At 36.0% G+C, this 19,532-nt stretch overlaps 2 protein-coding genes across 4 annotated transcripts; one reads left to right on the top strand and one right to left on the bottom strand.

Moving 5' to 3' along the window:
- The first annotated feature begins 39 nt into the window (after positions 1 to 39).
- LOC149021222 (uncharacterized) lies at positions 40 to 4,204 on the top strand. Its single transcript, XM_089147068.1, has 3 exons — positions 40 to 263; positions 405 to 561; positions 3,556 to 4,204. Coding segments are annotated over exons 1-3 (267 nt in total). The 5' UTR covers positions 40 to 154; the 3' UTR covers positions 3,557 to 4,204.
- Positions 4,205 to 8,052: 3,848 nt separating this feature from the next.
- LOC149021221 (uncharacterized) lies at positions 8,053 to 16,202 on the bottom strand. 3 transcript variants are annotated; one of them, XM_089149484.1, is made up of 4 exons: positions 15,894 to 16,202; positions 11,251 to 11,760; positions 9,305 to 9,524; positions 8,053 to 8,770 (listed from the first exon to the last, which is right to left on the bottom strand). In XM_089149484.1, the coding sequence occupies exons 1-3, from the start codon at positions 16,122 to 16,124 to the stop codon at positions 9,327 to 9,329; spliced, it is 939 nt and encodes a 312-aa protein (XP_089005610.1). In that variant the 5' UTR covers positions 16,125 to 16,202; the 3' UTR covers positions 8,053 to 8,770; positions 9,305 to 9,326. The 3 variants fall into 3 exon arrangements, with proteins under 3 accessions (XP_089005610.1, XP_089005611.1, XP_089005612.1); XM_089149485.1 differs by having other exon boundaries at positions 8,053 to 8,724; XM_089149486.1 differs by lacking the exons at positions 8,053 to 8,770; positions 9,305 to 9,524; positions 11,251 to 11,760 and adding an exon at positions 11,784 to 15,567.
- Positions 16,203 to 19,532: the final 3,330 nt, after the last annotated feature.

Here is a 19,532-nt window from a genome sequence, read left to right as displayed (position 1 = left end):
CGATATGTGCAAACATGAATAAGCTTCGATAAAAACAGCAACGGAGGATGGTTTGACGTGCAGGCTTCACTTTTGATGCTTTCTCGTTGTATCTCTTCCAACAAAATCACGAACTGTTTCTGGAATTTCAAAATTGGAACTTGCGTAGTTGCTCATGGCGTCGTCCTTTTTGCTCCCAGATTCTCCTTTTTTTAATCATCTGGAACTATATATTGTCCGCCCTCTTCTTGCGGTTGCTTTCGTTTCCTTCTTCATATTTCTGGGTAACCTAAAATCTTTGCTTTACTGATATGGGCTTCTAGAATTGGATAAAAAATTCAAGCTAGGGTTATTTTGTGTGTAGGTTTCGACTATGCTTTTATGTTTGAACTGATTCTGACAATATTTTGGATTGATTGATGTAGAGTGGTATTTGGCATGGAAAGTGGTCCTGAAACACGTTCCGCTGGTGCAGGAGATTTTTGGTTTGAACAAAAAGCCCGTGACGCACAAGCCTGAAACTCGCGGAAGGCTTTCTCGAATCTACAGTGGCCTTGATTCTCGAAATTTGGCTTCTGAGTGGTAATTACACTCCTTCTCTCAATATATATCAGTCTATCTATAATTTGCAATAGTTTTCGAGATATCTGTCAAGTGTGTATGTGAAAGCCTCAATGGGTGTCTCCAATTCAATTCTTAGTTTGCTTAGCGGATCTTGTTGACTAATTACACCTTTTGTTGGGCGCTAAATATAAGATAAAATGTCGAAAAGGATGTTATTTCCTTAATCCCTGAATTATTTGTCACCATCGGCTCCAACGAAATTCTTTCAGCACATAGATGTTGGATACACATGGTGTTTGGTTCATAGGATATGTTTGCCTGCTGGTTATTTCCCATTATGTACATCGAAAGTGGAAATCTCTTGATAGGGTTTGCTTCTGCGTTCCTTTGGGATCTTTGTGAGATAGATTTGGTTTCTTAAGGGTTTTAGCTCAGGAATTGATGGTTGGATCTTTGTGTGTTCAGGGTGGGTTTTAAGATAGTTCTTTCTTTTCAAATAGAGTTCAAGGTTCCACACTTTGACTGCAAATTGACTGCAGATACTGTCTTCTCTCCCCCTCCTTTTCTTTATTTTCCTTTTAATTGCACTTTGATGGAAGATCTGAGAACATAGCCAAATGCCAATTCCTAAGGAAATCCAAGGAAGATTAAACACAAATCTCAACCTTCCCTGAAATTCATTGAAGAGTTCCAAATTTGTGGAGCTTTTACTCCAGCAAAAAGATCAAGCTTGCACCAAACTTAAAGGAATTTAGAATCTCAAATTTGTTTAGATGTTCCAGATTTCCTTGTTCGTGTTCTGTGATTCTTCTCCATCCATTCTTGATGGATTACTCCACAACACTAGCTTCCGAAGAGAGTCAAGTCATGATTTAAATTGAAGCTCCTCATAACCCATTTCATTCCCCCATCAAAATTAAGAATCTTTCTCCCAGCTATGCTCCAGGTTTCAGTTTTAGCCTTGAAACCAAATAATTTGGTCTGAAACTGAATTTGTTGACCGACATCGAAGTTTCCATCAGAACATCTACTCCTTTTTTTTTTAACAAGTTCTAATTATGGATTTAACTTAAGTGGCCAAATTATGGAGAGAAACTTATAGGAAACCCTATTGTAGAAATCTAAATGTAGTGAAACGCTTAGGTTGTAAAAAATGTACCTAAAATGACAGTTCAACTTTTGATGCTAGGTTGATAGTGTACTTTGTATATATTGCCTAATATGGTATACCCAGCTCCCCCCCCCCCCCCCCTCTCCTAATAGGTAAGTATCATGTATAAAGAAGGAATATACGTCTAATCTAAGTAAAACAACTTAAATATCCATTAAGAATGAATAAACATCAAATTATAAACCATTTTATAAATCATGTGTAGTTTGTAACAGAAGCAAATAAGTCAAGAGTCAATGATATTAGCAATGAATCACCCACATGTAGATCCTGTAGTCCTAGATTCCTAGTACCACATCGAGTTTTGGATGAGATCAAAGTTCTAGAATGTTGCCATTGTTGCTGAATTAAGTTATCATCTCGTTGTATCACAAAAGTGGTTGTGTCATAGTATTGCCTATAGAAATGCTCAAAGCCCCCCACAACTGTCCTACGAATGCAATCATCAACACACTGGAGGTACCGAAACCTTGGGTATAGATCTCTGGAATATGAGAAACTTGATTAAGAATCACTGCTATTAATGGTGCTTGTATGACTAGCCTGACATGTATGGTCAAGGATCAACCCTTTATATATCCTGCTTGTGGAACTAGAACTGGCATTATTACTGGATGGTGCCTTTGAACTTCCCAAGTACTTATTTTAACTTTGTACAACAGTGATTTGGCCAAGAAATCTCAAAACCAGGTAAAACCCCTTTCTAAGGTGAAACCTGTTGAAGTGACTGGAGTTGGTCAAAATTTCATGCCATTTTGTTTGAAACCATGCCTTCACTACAAAGGCATTGTACCACTTTGGCAATCATCTCAGCGGAATAAAATATACGATCAAAGATATCGGCCAAACACTGAAATGAAATCTTAACAGTTCAGCAAAGTATTGGTGAAAGTTGGAACAGTGTCATGGATCAACCCTTCCCATATCTCTGAGCAGAAGGGAAAGGCAAGAAACATTTGAGGAATGTCCATAGGGGCATCCAACATAGGCAACAAGAAGAGGTGGAAGATTGCTGCTTATGAAGGATGAAAGATTGCTTTGGGAGAGACTGGGGGGAAGCACTTTGCTCAGTGACTCAGTTAACTGGCTGGAGGAAGGGGGGCTTTGTTTGCCGAAACCAATAGTCTCAAAAATCGTAGAGTCTGGAGAAGAAGAGGGCTACAGAAAAAGAAACCCCTCCAGTAGGTAACAGGCCTAGACTAGAATAATGGGTAGAACTAGAGGCAATTGCAATTATGGTTCAAATTTCAACCAAAATGGGCTGAAATTTTGGTTAAATCTCAGTCTCCTGAGAAACCAGCTTTAGTTCTAAAAGTCACAGGTTTCAACTAGTTTCAACAATATTTTGGAAATTTTGGTAGTGCTGACCAATAAATGCCAAGTTATGTCCAATTTCAACCAACTCTAGTTCATCAGATTTGGCAAGTTTTAACATTCAAGTAGTTTTGGCAGTTTCTACCAGTTTTGACCAGGCCATCACATGTCAAGTTTTACCCCCAAAATTCCCAAGTTATATCCTCATTTTTTCACCAAATGCAAGCATGCACGTATTAATCTGGCACACCTTTCAACTCTCACAAGTTGACATGAAGGAGGAATGCTGGGGAAACTCAATTATCCATGATTCAACCAGCCATGCACACTTATGATTCACAACCTAGACAACAGCAAATTATGAGGGCATGCATGCCTTCATTTGTTATAATTTCAACCGATGCTGCCCCCCACACGCATACAACCCCCTCCTCCCCACCCCACCCCCTCCCTCTTTTATCCCCATGTATGTTGTTTTTCCATGCAAAAAACATAGTGAATGTTGAAATGGTTGATGTCCATTGCAGAAAATAACTGAGGCCTGTGAACTTCCGATCTTGTGTATATTTGACTGCTGAGCAAGGAGATCTTGAGCTTGTTCCACAAATTCAGAGGTGTCATCATCAGTAATCATTGTGTCGTGCTGAACCATGTATCATGCTGAAGATGGTTCAGGAAAAGAGAAAACGTCTGGACATGGAAGCAGATGGTTCTTGTGCGTAGATTTGTTCTCTTCCCTACTGTGTGCGCCGAATCTTAATTTAAACTAAGTTAACTTGCTTGTAGCTATTTGTCTGCATAGCTTTCAGCTTCCATTTTCTGTTGAATGACCTAAAACTTGTATAGAAAAAAGATGAATCAACTTTCAAATCCAGATCTATCTAGATTTCTTAGATAAAAAAGTTCTTCTCTGAATTTATTAATGAAGTTTTTTCCATCAGTCATCCTTTACAAGTTTCCTGGCTATCTGTCCATACTTCTATATTTATCCATCAAAGCTCTTTCCCTTCCTGCAACCCTTATATTTTCCTCTGCTTTGCCTCTTGAGAGATTAACACAATTACCCACTCTGCTTTTTGTCCAATGGAATCACAGAACTATGCTAAATGCATGATTAGGTGAAGTTCATTTTTTTTTTTTCATTAATAATAAATTTATCCCATGGTTCTTATTCCTTAGAACCAGTGCCTCCTGTACTTACAGAAGGTATTGAAACTGAAAATTACATCCAAACTAACAGCTTTTATGAACTCTTATCGTTTATTGGGTGTCACACTAATGTGAGGATAATATAATCAAGTTGCTTCTCTTACCAAAATGAATAAATGATGGGATGTTAGTAGATGAAATAAAGAAATAAATAAAAGGTGCCAATTAATGCGAAAAAAAGCATCATTTTTTCCAAGATTGAGAAAGAGAAGCCATTTACTCAAAGATTAATTAGGATACTTTTGTGTTGTATGGTCATTCAATAAATGATTTCTAATTTTCTTTAATTATTATTATTCTCACTTATTAACAGGGTTAACAAGAGTGAATCTGTCTTTTTTTATATATATACACACAAAACTAACCGTGTTAAGCACAAGAAGACATTTATAATATAATAACGCAAACAGATATAAACGTAATAATTCACAAACACAAGGGAGGTATATGTAATTTACTCTAAACTAAATAAAACTAAGCCTTGAAATTTTATGAAAAGTTAATTTAACCAATATGTAAATTTCAGTCCCTTTACAAGAAATCATCTGATTAATTCTAGCCGTTTTTTGCAATTACATCTAAAACACATTATCATCTGAGGATTTGAAAATTTTCCAGCTTTATTCTCTATGTGCCAAGCAAGTTATATGTCTAGACATAGTTAACACACAATCATGTATCCTTTCTTTTTTTCATGTTTTTATTAACTTTATAGTTTTTAAATTAATACCTCTATACAGGGGAAAACTATTTCATGCATAGAAGAGATTCAAACTTTGAACTCACGATTTCATACTGTGATGCTTTAATCTTGGCAACCCTTTGAGGTTTCTATTTATTAACTTAACAAGAACATTCTATGCAATAACGTTCCACAACTTGAATACCAAACCAATATAATCAATGGCTGAAAATGCTGGAAGAGAGTAATGATTAGACTTGTAAATGGATAGTCGAAATTCGTCTCCGAATTCGCATTCATATTCGTTTAAGAGTGTCCAAATAAAATTTTATCCAATTACAGTAAATTATTAAACAATTTTTTTCTAAATCAGATTTGGAAACTGGAAAATCAGAAATTTGGAAATTACCCTGTTAGAGTCAAGTATTAAACATTTTTCTCTAAAAGTGTTGATAATCGGATTCGAAAACCGGTAAGGATAACCGAAAAATTAGTAATCAAAAACTAGAAATTTAAAAAAAAAATGACAATCAACAATCAATAACCGGATAGTTTATCAGATATTCAATAAAGTTTCATATTCAAATTCGGATACCACCTGAAAATTTCTGCCGGACTCATATCCGGATAGTAGTGACTCCGAGCCTAATCCGATCTGTCTACAGGTCTAGTAAAGATCTTCTATTTCTATGCACGGTTTTAACCCTAAATGCCACTTCTATGGTTGATAAGTAGCCGACGCTATGAGGACACACACTCATAAAATTCCAGGCCTTCTTCATTAATACTTTCAACCGTTGTATTACTTGCCTCATGTAGTTAAATGGAATTACACTCAAGAATCAATGAACCCAACCGTTTGGTTAACTTCATTCCATGACTATGAAATGTGGTTTGGTTACTACCTACACCCAACATAGTCCGGTTGGTAGAACCAAAACCAAATCAAACCAAACCAGAACCATGTATTCAGTATAACACAAAATTTGCAGGACTTCATCAGAATAAAGATCAAACTAATTCTCCTTTGAAGTGAACCGGATACCGGTTGGACCGGTTGGACCGTTGCCCATGAGGTGAACTGGCCAAACCTTAATTTACAGTGTGGCTGGCATGTCTGATTTGATCGATCATTTTCCTTTTTCATTAAATTCATCAGGATTGTGAGTTGGGTAGATTAATGGTGTTATCCATGCATGCTTCTACATAGCAATACTATGTATGCTATAGCTTTATATGACCTCCTAGATCTTGTACTTGTTTCCTGAACTTCTTCTTTCATCTTCTCTTTACAGAATCTCTTCTGTTCTGTTCTGCTCTTCAAACTCTGTTCGGCTTTTGCTCAAACAGTATGGGTACACGCAGAGAAGCAAACACACATTGTAATTTCCATCCAACAGAGGTGATTGTAGGGGTTTGTGCTCTTTGTGTAAACGAAAGACTTCTCAACTTGGCATCAGAGCAAGCCCATCATAACCTAATAAAGAGGATTCAGAGAGCTCACAAAGGTATGCCTGAAGGTTTCAACTTTAGTTCCTTTCCTCAAAACCACATCAAGCTGATCACCGAAAGCTCGGCTGGTGCTCAGAGAAATGCTTTTTCCAGAACTGAAGGTAGTATAAACTTTACTTTGAAAGTCCTTTTTTTTTATGCTGCATTTGCCTAGAATTGAAGTGCAATAAAAGGTAGATAGTTGTTCTCTTGTCAGTCTTCTCTTTCATCTATTTTTCGTTCCATGAACAGAAGTCTTGATCTTCAAGTGAGTCCCAGAAAGATTAATAAAAATTTATAACTGGGCTTTTGTTTGATTGGAAGTTTAGAATGTCATTTTCCAGAAATGCAAAATCCATATTCTTGCTCTGTTTTCTTTTCTGGGCAAGGCATTTATCTTCACCTCTAACTAGAGAGGTTCTTGGTGTAAGAAGATTGATTGAGAAATCAAAGGTGTGGTTATATTGAGCTTCATCAACAGTGTGTATATCTCAAGAGGAGAGGAGATATAAAGAACTCTTTCCAAAAAGAATTCTCTTTTTTTTTTTTAATATTTATTTTATATAAGAATTTTATTTTTATTTTTTTTCTTTTAAGTGTGTGAATAGTTAGCTATATGATACTAAAGTTTATGGGAAGTGATTAATTCCTTGAATTATTTTCTGATGTTATAAAGAAGTTCTTGTTTTTGCATGCAGAAGTGTTTATTCCAGTCAAGTTTGGAGATGATGGTAATAGATTATGGGACAAGGGTTCAAGTTCAAGGCGTCGCCTGGAGATCTGTAACCCTACTTCAACATACTGCTTCAACAAGGCCAGAAGAAGGTCCATGAGCTTAGTAGAACACACAAGATCACCAACTAGAACAGTATGCTGGCAAAAGAGGGCTGACCATTTACTCAAGCTTATGATAGGGAAGATTCAGGTTTAGCACTGAAGGAAGAAGAAGAAAGATATGATGATGATGATGATGGTGGTGGCTGTTGATTATGAATTTAACAGAAATCAGAGAGCTTTAGATCTTCCACTAGAAGTTTGTTTTTTGTTTAGTATTAAGAAAACCAGAGAAAAGAAGTTTTAGTAGGGTTACTAGTGGTACAATGTAACATAATAATAAAAACTAATTAGGAATAAAACCTTTCATACAGAAGGTAGATCCTCTGTGTTTCACTTCATTTCTTTAATTTTGTCATATTTTTCTTTATGATCTATTATTTATCTAACTATATACAAATTTAATTTGCTTATTTATATGCATTATTTATAGACCTTAAAGTGTTTTAAATAGCCAACTGTTATCATTAAATTTAAATACTGACGTGTATGCATCATTTTAATAGTGTCTTTATAATTCATTAATCATAAGAAAGTGATCTGAGAACTCCCCATTTTTCTCATGACCTCAAGTGTCAATTGTCATACACTGGCCATCATTAGATGGTGCAATTTTTCTATTCATTAAACAGTGCTCATTTCTATCCATTAAATAGAGCTCTTTAAATTCATATTGAATAGCAACTGTCAAATTGTCCACAATCATTTTAAATATTTAACTCAACTTTGATTTCAATTTAACAATCCAAACCATTTCCAATGCTTTGTTTCTCCAAGTCTTCAATTTAGATTTAGAGGCCCAACACAATTCCAAAGACCTTTTGGAGGCACTTAGTTGCTAGATCTGTAGTAATGAACCACTAAGGAAGAGAAACACATTGATTCATGCTAGAACCAATGAGAGCAATGGGGTATTCTCTAGAAGCAGGGCAAGCTTCATATGTTAAGACCCTCCCCAGAACACCAAATGGTGGGAGCCTCATACACAGGTTATATACCCTTTTTAGTGTCAGAAACCATGTATCCTCCTGTTAAACACTAGTTGAATGAGTGGCCTAAACACAAGAATCTCTTGCATTAATAATGAAAGATAAAAGTTACAGTACTGCTTTCTTTTGTCCAATCCTAACTGTAAGTCATCGTATATTTAGGCATACACAGATCCCTGAGAAACCAAACAAATTCTGGCTGGTTAACAGGGCTCTCATTAAATTAGGAGAAAAGACTGAAGCTCAAAATATCTGGCTAAGTGAACGATTGGGTTGGCCCCCTTCCTCCTAGTCTACATAGAGCCGGGTGATAGCTTTTACTCCATCACTTGCATCTACCACCAACCACATGCACTGAAAACCTGAGCAGTAAAGATAAGAGCTCTTGGGACAAACGAGGTGTGATGCCTACTACACATGGGTCTTAACTTCACTGGAACTGTGACCAATTCAAATCCTTCTGGACAATGTGTCGACAAGAAAGGAGGTACCTGGTTCATGCAGTCGCAGCAGCAGCAGCATCAGCACAAATGTCATCTGAAGCGAGGAACAAAAAGTTCAGGAAACGCATATACCAAGGAGAGCATAGTGAAACTTTAGTTTGGTAACAAATCCCATCTTAACGTGTTTCAGTTTATAGCAGAAAATATTCACATAGATGAAGGTTCATATCAAGAAACATATTGCATACAGTAGGTAAAACTATATACCAGTATGCACCTGCAGTTCTTAAATTGGATAAATGTTATCTTGTCCAAGAATATTGAACAGGAAGATAGGGTGAGGTGGAATGGGATTTGGCAAAATGGGTGTTTTTGGGCTGTATGGCTCTGAATATCTCCCAATGCATTGCATCAACACTGCTAACTTTTTTGACTTGACTCACATGAAGAATTATATTTTCAGGACTCTGATGCCCATGATTAACTTTCAGGGTTGTAAGGTTTTGACTTGGCTCCCCCAAGACTCAATTCATCTATAGATTCACATATTTTAAATTGCAAATTATCTAAATGGAGGGCCATATCTAGTAAACTGCACAGCAAGATGAGAGTTTAAATTGAAGTTTACCAGATGAACATAGAAAAATCAACTAATCAACTGCTGTTGTGGGTTGCTCTGTGGACCTCTCTGCTGTGGTGGATGTTTTCTTATGACCCCGGCCTGCAGAGACTTTAACTTTCGCTGGTCTGAGAAGTTTACCACTAATCAGAAAGCCTCGACGAACTTCTTGCGTTATAATGCCTTCTTTGAACTCTTGTGACTCTTCACGAGCAATGGCCTCATGAAGCTATAGGAAGAAAAGAATGAAACAAAACTTAGGATGGTATAACTTAGAGATGATACATGAGAAACAACAGCCTAAGAAATAATTCATAACAAAGTCTATACCAAATTTGAAGACATATATCTTTCAGAAATAAGCAACATATGCAATAATCCAAGTGGAAGATCATCGCTCAGAAATGTAAAATATCATACAGAGATAAGCAGGATAAGCAATAATTCAAAGGGAAGTTGTTCGATTCATTAACCAATTTCCTCTCTCATAAAATGATAACCTAAAAAATGATTAAGCATTTCCTTATAGGACCGTATAACAGAACTTTAACAGTTAATGCTCTACATGCTTATAATCAGCAGGACCAGTTGGTCTGAAGGAAATCCCTTCCAATTGGAAAATCAAACCTGCACCTGCCAGCAGTTCAGATTTGGTCTCTCGTACCTGTTATTTTGGCAGACTATTAGAAGCATTCAAGGGGTATTTTTGAGTTGGGAATCACACCCTGGAAATTCAGATTTATTTGGGTTCTACATGAATATATCTTAATCCCTACAACTGCTGGTCTGTCACAACTCACAAGTAGTGTCAAGCTGCAGAGAAGAAGCCATCTTCCTCACTATTAGCAATTAAACCCCTTACCCTGTTATATTAACTGACAGGCCATGAAAAATAAATTTATATTTCTAATTAATATCCACCTTGACTTTAGTGCAAGAAAACACTGCACTTAAGTTTTACTTACTATTGACCCCGCCACTCATTTACTTGTGTACAAGTTGCTGAACTGCTCCCATACTGTCATTTAACTCACATGCCATTGGGTCAGCCCATGGAGATTGAACCACAAGTTGCATCATCTTCCCTTTATATATATTATAATGCTGTGGCAACTAGAAACTTTCAAGACTATCTAACTTGCAGAAAATCCGAGCTTTAAGATGCTAATTTTCTAACCCTTGACATAAATTTGCTATTTATACTGCAAATACAAATTTAACGACTCCATTGTAGTGTTCCTAGAGTACTGAAAATAGGAAGCAAACTAGAACTTCTTGCTGAAACATTCCTTAAAATATGATTGTTCTCACAACTCTGATAAGATTCTATAGTAATGTTGCCTTAAACCAGATCAGTTGGACAGGTTTTCACCCCCCCCCCCATCCAAAAGCTATCCTCAAGTTAAGTGACAAAAATGTACCCAAACAACGGCTTAACAAACTTTGGGGCTTGAGATGCTCCCACATCAGTTGGTTGATCCACTCAAATCGTCTGTACACTTCATCCTAAACGAATAATATTTCATATGGGAGAAAACCTTTGCGGTTTAGAACCGCACATACTGTGACTTCATCTTTTGCATAATGCAGAAACCTTTTCCATGTTAAGAAAGTGTTCCACACTGACCATCAGTTAGCACCTAACAGCAGAGACATTATAGGGCCTAGATAACCATAATCCTACGAAAGTCCCTCAAGAAAACTGAAAATACATAGGAAAAAAAAAGTACTTTGAGAAAATTGCAAGAATCACTTCTTCTTCCTCTTCCTTTTTTTTTTTTCAACTTAGTTATCCTCCCTGCAGTGAAACCACAAAAAAGAGATATCTAGATAATAGATAAAAATGTACTTAACAATTAGCAAAAACTAGGGCATCAATCACAATCATGTAAAGAACAAAGAAAGTACAAGATGTTTCTCAGAATAGTGGAAAATCAAATTGAAGTCTCACTTACTGAAGGATCAAACGGTTTTCCAACTGTTGGCACAACAGCCACTTGCTTGCTTCTCATGATCTCTACAAATTGCTTGTATATACCCTGATAGCTTGTGTCAATCTTTTTTTCCTTCTCCGTTTGTGGACTTATCTGTTGCTTGACTCTTTCAAAATCATCCACTACTTGCAGAAGGCTACTAATTACTTCTTCCTGGGCATCAGATTTCAATGTAAGGCGTTCTTTATCAACGCGTTTTCTAAAATTTTCAAAATCAGCTTTTAATCTAAGGTATTTGTCTTTCCCAGAAGTTATATCAGCCAACAGTGTGGCAACTTTCTGACCATACTCATTCTTCTCATTTTCTATGATAGGTACCAGTGCCTCTATCTTGGAGATGGCTTTTTCATCCCCATCTAGAATAGCTGCCTTATAAACTTTAATGAGAGACTTCAGATTGGATGTATTCTTCAAAGCAATTTCACCTTCAGATTTCTTCTCCGTAGTTTTATCATCTTTTTCATTAATCACCTGAGAAATCAAGAATTTGAAAGCAAAAATCAGAAAAAGCCCGGGAGAGGAAAAGAAAACATAAATTCCTTACTGTAAAACAAATTCAAATTTAAGAGACTGTCAATTGATCATTAATTATGATATTCACTAAATGCCAAATGGCAGAAATTCCAGTATCTAAATTGCATTGACCAGGAAGTAATCTAATTTGAATTAGATCTGGATCTCAACTCCACCACTAGTTACACAATAATAACAAGCATTCTTTTAAATATATACAAGATCCAAACTTTTCATACCACAGTAAGGACTAGGAAAATCAGGGTTTTTGAAAACACTATCAATCAAGATCACTGATATTGTCACAAAAGAGCATCCCTGCACCTTAAAAAGGTTGATGCCTTGACAAAATGAATAAGTCATTTCGAGTAACCAACCAAGCTAAGTATGCTAAATGTCATCAATATACTGACACTTATCTACACACTCAATATAAACTTGTTATAGCCAAATGCATTCAGTTTGATGGGCTAAGGGTGTCAAACTGAGAGCCAGTCTGTGACCAACCCACTTATTAAGTAATAGTTCGGGCTCTGGATTTGCAATTTAGAATTGATCAGCAAACAGGACAAGTTTCCTGATGGTTCCATTTCCAAAAGACCAACTAGGAACTGACGAGAATGAATTCTTATGACCAGTGAAACAACCATATATTAATAAAAAAGGGTTTCCAGGAGGATAGTATGGGCTCACATCATGAGTTGGGGTAGGTGGTGGAAGGGGAGAAGTTGTTCATGGCATCATCAGCCAAATTGGCTGATGCTTTAAGCAAAGTAATAGTATTAATCCAACTGATTATACACTGCATCCTCTGTAAATAAGTGATGGATACAGTCATGCTATTGGAGTTTGTAGCTCTAATAGGAAGGATACATTGAAATGTACATTCGATTAAAATTTCCTCACGTTTTCTGAATTTTTTTTTGGGGTAATATTGTAAAAAGTGTTGGAAAGGAACAGCTAAATAGGGTAACTATACCGATCTGGTTTCCACCAGGAGTTTTCCATTGGCTAAAATGAAATGAAACTACAATAGAATCCGCAGACTGTCAGACTCTCACCGGTGCATTTGGCCGGAGACAGATACATGCAAAATGTCAGCTCTACTGAGTGGTGGAAAAATAAAAGAGAGTGAGGGAGATGGTAAACAATTGAATTGGTATCAGTCTATCAAACTTCGTTGGGCTCCCTACTGTAAATCATAAAAGAAGAAAACACACTGTGGGAGTAGGGGCTAGGGAAGGGAGTTTCAAATGATACCAGGGTCAAACTGTCAATAAGAAAAAACCCTTCCGTTAAACATATTTTTTTAAATTATTTATTTTTAAAAAAATTAAAGAGAAGCATTTTTTTTTCCAGTACATTAACAGGGCCAACAGCCCAAAGGAATGAACTAACTGAAACTGGAGGAATTAAGCCTTGCTGCAACTCCACCCGAAGGATCTCCATGATGGCATCTGGGGGATCCTGATAGAAAATATCTACTCCGTACTAGGAATCTGTAGTCTGGACATTCTATCAGTGACATTATTCCCTTCCCTATGGATATGGTTAACACATCCATGATCAATCAATCTCAGCCTCACCTTGCAAGGTTTAAAGTATCCCACGATACCATACGATAATAGCCGATACATATCCATATTTGACCCAATTGATACGATACATCTCAATACGTTTCTCCATTGAACTACACTAAAATACATTAGTCAAAGCGACACAATACACAATACAAGACGATACGTCTCTTAAAATCACCTGACCGATACGATACTCGATAACGAATACTTTAAACCTTGTCACCTTGACCACCTCAATAATCCTGGCGCACCTACCTCCTCCCCCATCAGGGGTAGTTAGAAGATGCACTGCTCTCATAGAATCCCATTCAAGCACTAAGGCAATAAATTCCTTAGCCGTGGTGATCCATGCAACACCAGATGCTCCTTGCTTACATGCAATATATCCTTTTGCCCACTACTACAAATCTCGCACTGATCATGATCTAAGAGACGGATCCTCCTCTTTCTCACATTTGTGAGGATTCTCTCATAAAACCCACCAACCACAAAAAGGAATTGATCCTAGGTGGTAGCTTCACCCCCAAACAGCCTTCCATATCTCCTGTCAGCTCCTCCTTCGAATACACGCAGCGGCTTTCATTTGCAGTTTTAATCGAAAAAATTCCATCGGTGGAATTCATCAAAACTCAGGTGTCCCTACCAACATGGAAGGAGGGTGTGGTCGTCTCTTCTAGTTGATGCCATCCCTGCATAGATAAAAACTCAAGCAAATCCTCCATTAACCAATTGCCATTCACACTAGTGTATGAGGAAACACTTCTTAGGACTTCGGTTGGAATAGGCTGCAAAACTAAGTCTTCAAGAGAGCAGTCTGAAAATAGCCATCTATCCATCTAGAAATGTGTGAAATCTTCACTACCAACCAACACCATACCATTCATTACCACCTTAGGGGCTGCTTGCATACAGCTTTCCAAAGGACCGAATCCAAAGCACTAACAAGAAATCTAGCTTTTCTCCTCTCATTCCCATACTTTGCCAAAAGCACACTAGACAGAACTTGTCTTGATGTAAAGAACCCCAAGCCACTTTCATTAAATAAGCCTCATTAGATTTAGAGAGATTTCTAAACCCCAAACCACCCATCTCTTTAGGAAGACACAACTTTCCCCATCTGACTAAATGTATTCTTTTCTTTTCAATAGAACTCCCCCAAATAAAGCCTCAAACCACCTTCTCCACCTCTGGCACCATGCCTCTAGGGATGGCCACCATCTGCATATGATACTAAGCCATGGCCACTAAAACTTCCTTAGCCAAAGTCACCCATCCTGCCAAGGAAAGCGAATTAGCCTTCCATTGAGACTATCTATCCTTGACTTTGTCCACAATGAAACGATAAGTCTTCTTCGTCAATCTTCCATTAAGTCAATCTATCCTTGAGAAGCATACTAATAATTAGAAGTTACAGCTATGCAGGACTCCTAAGAGCAAGTATTTCATTATGTAACGCACTCTGTGTTTTGCTACAATGCAGGTCAAATAACACAATGTTCTTCCGAGGACTACCAACCATAATTTTACAGTTAAAACTTTGTGACTAATATATCTCAAAGACAATTACTACAAGAACCAAGAGGGATAAACTTCGGGTTGATGATAAATTGACAGAGGTGAGCAAAATTTCACTCCGACAATGAAACATTTACTTCTGCTCTATCCGTGAGGCAATTAAATGGACTGCTGCATTTGCTGATGAGAATGCACCATGGAAGCTTTCTTGGTAGGAAATAGATTGCAAGTCTCCAGCCATCTTCAACAGTATCTCCCCCAAGTCAGCTTGTTTTCCCACCAAAGATTCATAGTATGAGCGAGCTGCAACCTTGCTAATCTCAATGTTGGTAGCCTCAGGGCAGTATTCATCATCCAACCACTTGTGAAGAGTTACTCTAAGCCACTCAGATTCCTGGCGGGCCTTGGAGGGGAAAAGCCAACTTTCCGGAATCCTCAGTTCTTGAACTGATGCCTCTTGGTCCTCTTCGTTATTTGAGCTCCGGGAATTCAAACCAGATTTTGGTCCAAGTGTTCGAAATTTAAGAGAAGGGCATAGTGGCCTTGAATAGAATGAAAAACCAATAACAGGTGCTCCAATCTTCATAAGAAGATTACTCTTCGAACAAGGTAGGACGAACGAGGACATCAGGGAACCCATCATCAACCATGAAACGGCGGTATCCAAACTCTGAAATCGCCGAAGAGGATAGTAGACATGAGGCGCAGTGGATTACCAAAAGCCCATTTTGTTAAACATCTAATATACCTATGGACCTTGAGAGCAAATTTTGAAAAAAACTGACTTTTACATAAGCTTCTATTATCACATAATTCGCTCAACTGAAAATAATAAGCAAAACGCATGAGGAGTTGCGATTAATTAGAGAATCTATATCCATGTACGACTAAAAATCACAACTTTGGATAGGTTTAAGACCATTTATGAATTAAGCTACAGACTAGAAAAATAAATAAAACCAAGATTAAAGTATAACATTAATAAGAGAAACTTACACTGAAGTCAGAATCATCTGCTCTGAGAAATGGCTTGATGGAACGCTGGGAGACTGTAGAAGAAGCATAGCCAGGAAACCCTAGATCAGAAGTAAATTTACAAAGAGTAGAATAACGAATAGCCGGAAGATTTGGATTTTTGAATTTCAGGGATTTTGAAGACCCCTGAAACGCAGAGAAGCGAGGGGAGACAAAAAGAGAGTGGCTGGACAATGCAGCAGAAGAAGCCATGGAAGGGAAGACGTAAAGTGAACCTTCAATCCCAGATCCTGCTAGAACTCCGGAAAAGCGTTTGCAACAGCCGATTTAGTAGACAGAGCCATTTTTCCTAATTTACCCTCCACACTGACCTTAATACCAATTTTATTCTTTTCTTATTATAACAAAAAATAAGAAACTACCTTAATGTTGTTTGAGTTTCCACTGCCTTCGTTACTCACCGTGGATTGAACCTAAACCATTGCCGGATAAGACTTCATAGATATCTTTTTCTATTTTCTCCTCCATGCCTTTAGGGCCTGTTTGATTACATGAATCCAGAGATTTTAAATCTCTGGATTCATGAATGCGAGATTTCTACTCGTTTGGTTTTAAAAATCTCAGATTCATGAAATCTAGAGATCATCTTTTTATACTAAAAACGTGAATCTGTAGATTTATGGGTATAGGAGTGAAATCCAGAGATCTCATCCCTATTATTAAATTGCTAAACATTTGCGTATTCACAAAAATCACAATGAAACACATCAAACAACAGATATGATTTTCTATTTCCTCCATGCCTTTAAGGCCTGTTTGGTTACGTGAATCCAAAATTTTGAAATATCTGGATTCATGAATGGGAGATTGATACTCGTTTGATTGTGAAAATCTCTAAATTCTTGAAATCTAAAGATTCATCTTTCTACACTAAAAACGTGAATATGTAGATTTATGGGTATGAGGTGAAATCCAAATATTTCATCTCAACTATAAAAACGTAAAACATTTGCAAATGCACAAAAATCACAAATGAAAATGCATTTTGACTGATCTTCTAGAATCCTTGATGATCATTACTTTAAAAAATGAGGTCTCCCAAACCTGTTTGTTGTATTGAAAGTGCATTATAAGTTATATATATATATGTTTAAAAATACGACACTTATTGAAAATGCAAATCATGTGAGGCATGAAGAGTACTTTATTTCTTTTTTTATTTTTCTTGTTAATTTAGAACTACTTTGTTCATACATTAGCATGATTATTTTTTTTTGAAAAGTTTCACGACAACCCATGATAATTGATGAAAAGCAAGTTTATTCCAAAACTATGCCAGATTGGCAATTACTCATTTTTTTTGTTAGAAACATTAATTAATTAATTAATTTTTTTATTTTTCTATGTTTTATCTTATAATATAAAATGGCAAATTAAGGAAGAATAAGGACTTCATAGAGGAAGCAATAAGATGAAACATAGGATTCAATTTTTTTTAGGGGTGATGATGTTAGGGCCTGTTTGGTTACTTTAGTCTGGAGATTTCAAAATTTTAGAGATTTCAAATGCATAAATTTCAAATTTATGGAATCATAGTTCATAAAATTAACTGTTTAGTTAGCGTGAATCTTTGGGATGAAATCTATAAATTCATCATAAAAAACATTTATGGAGTCATGGTTCAAATATTTAATGCTTTCATAGTAGAGTTGAAATCTCCCATTTGTGAATCCAGGGATTCACACAACCAAACAGGTATAAATCTCTCATTTGTGAATCCAGAGATTTCAAATCTCTGGATTCATGTAACCAAATAAGCCCTTAAGTCACCAGAGATTAAGGGTGATATAGAAATTATAAAATTATCTAACTATAACTCGATGAAATTTTCTAACAAGAATGTACTATTGTGAAGATTTAAGAGACATTTTAGGTTATCTTTGCCAAATTGATACATACTTTGGGATGTGTTTTTGCCAATAGTTTTAGGTGCATCTGGATATTTTTTTTAAGAAATACATTATGCATGATTGCTGTTAATGAATAATCATACAAAATCTTCATGAGTTATTAGAATGTTTGTAGCTATTGTCTATGGTTATTCTATGCATTTATCTATAGTTTAACACCAATGATTTTCAATTTATATTTTTTGAAGAATAAGTTTGATACACTGGAGGCAATTGAAGTACCATTACCCAATAGAGGTAATTGAAGTTCTATTAACTTATAAAAAGAAAATCTCAGGTAAAATTTTTATTTTTTATTTTATAACAATATTAGACTATTTGTTTTAACGTGTTCTTTTCATTATGAATTATAAGTTTGAAGTATTACTATTTTATTCAATTTCACAATTATGCTTGACTATATCCTCAAGAGAATTTTTATATAATTAATATATAGGCAGGATTTTGCCCCCGATCCCGAGGGGATTTCAACTTTGACCTCTTAGAAATGTTGGTCTTTTGCCAACTGAGCTACCCCTTGAAATTGATATTTATTTTTTCTCTTCTAGAGTAGTGTAAGTGACTTTGTCTTATCTCTTGTAATTGAGAGGAGAGGAGGGGAGAAAGTAACTAATTTTTCTTTTGGGTACAAGAAGATAATTAATTAATTATGCTACACACAATGGTAAGAAATTAAAAAAAATATTTAAGTATTACAAAAATTTAATTAACATAAAAGAAAGAAAATTATTGTCAAGTAATTATGTATGATTCAACATGGAATTGCAATTAATATTGATTATTATTATATTTTGAAATAAAATTATAGTCCTGAGTACTATTTATTATTCTATGCAAATAAAATGATTAAAAGACTTTTAAGACATTAGAAATTAAGTCATTTCCTTTGAGTTTATGCTTTTGTAATAATAATATGATTTTTGTTGGAGAAATACACAATCTAACCAAAAAATACAACTTTGAACTGAAGAAAAAAGAAGCATAGTTTGGGAAATCTGGTTTTAAAGATTGCATAAACCCTCAGGATATCTTGATCACCTAACATTTTGGCTTCCATTAGAACAACACGGTTTGACAATCTTGTGTGGTTTTTATGCCTAAACCGAGAGATATCTGATCATTAGTCATTACTAAATTATCCGTGTCAGAACACGGATTTGGTTTTTTTTTTTGTTTTTTTTTTTTGGATTAAGAGCTTCGTATATACCAAGATGGAAATGAGGATATTAATGCCACCGAATGGGTGCAAATCCAAGACCTCCCCGTGAGAAATTGGGCCTTTAACCGCTTTACTAACCCACCATGAATTTAGTCTCCAAATATATAAAGATATTATGTCAACCACCAATACCAGTAGATCCACAACATCTGAAATAACGTATTCTAATGACAAGTTTGACAACTAAAACATGTTCTTCTAGAAAACTAAGAAAACATCTAAAAACGTTTTTATACAATATATAAATCATGGTTGGAATTTTAAGCCAAATGACTTTGTGTTTCAAAATAGGTTTCATGCTACCAGTCTACCAATTCTCTCCAGTTCTCTCAGATACCTCAGATACCCATGTACAAGGAGAACCAAGCCATAATGAAAACCAAGTTAAAAAGAGATCTAAATCTTAAATCTATTTTCAGCAGCAGCAACAAAGTGTATGAACAGAGAAATTAAAGTTATTAATCTGAGATG

The sequence above is a fragment of the Hakea prostrata genome, chromosome 3 (assembly GCF_041222555.1).
Source record: "Hakea prostrata isolate BN-2017 chromosome 3, UWA_Hpros_2, whole genome shotgun sequence".
NCBI classification, from domain to species: domain Eukaryota; kingdom Viridiplantae; phylum Streptophyta; class Magnoliopsida; order Proteales; family Proteaceae; genus Hakea; species Hakea prostrata.
The sequence above is the reverse complement of the archived record's forward strand: the minus strand, read 5'-3'. Positions and strand labels throughout refer to the sequence as shown.

Excerpts from the sequence above, each read along its gene's own strand:
- LOC149021222 (XM_089147068.1), top strand. The coding sequence starts at position 155 with ATGGCGTCGTCCTTTTTGCTCCCAGATTCTCCTTTTTTTAATCATCTG. Across the intron at positions 264-404 it reads TTCCTTCTTCATATTTCTGG|AGTGGTATTTGGCATGGAAA; the intron begins GTAACCTAAAAT and ends TGATTGATGTAG.
- LOC149021221 (XM_089149484.1), bottom strand. The coding sequence starts at position 16,124 with ATGGCTTCTTCTGCTGCATTGTCCAGCCACTCTCTTTTTGTCTCCCCT. Across the intron at positions 11,761-15,893 it reads CAGATGATTCTGACTTCAGT|GTGATTAATGAAAAAGATGA; the intron begins GTAAGTTTCTCT and ends TTGATTTCTCAG. Across the intron at positions 9,525-11,250 it reads GAAAACCGTTTGATCCTTCA|CTTCATGAGGCCATTGCTCG; the intron begins GTAAGTGAGACT and ends TTCTTCCTATAG.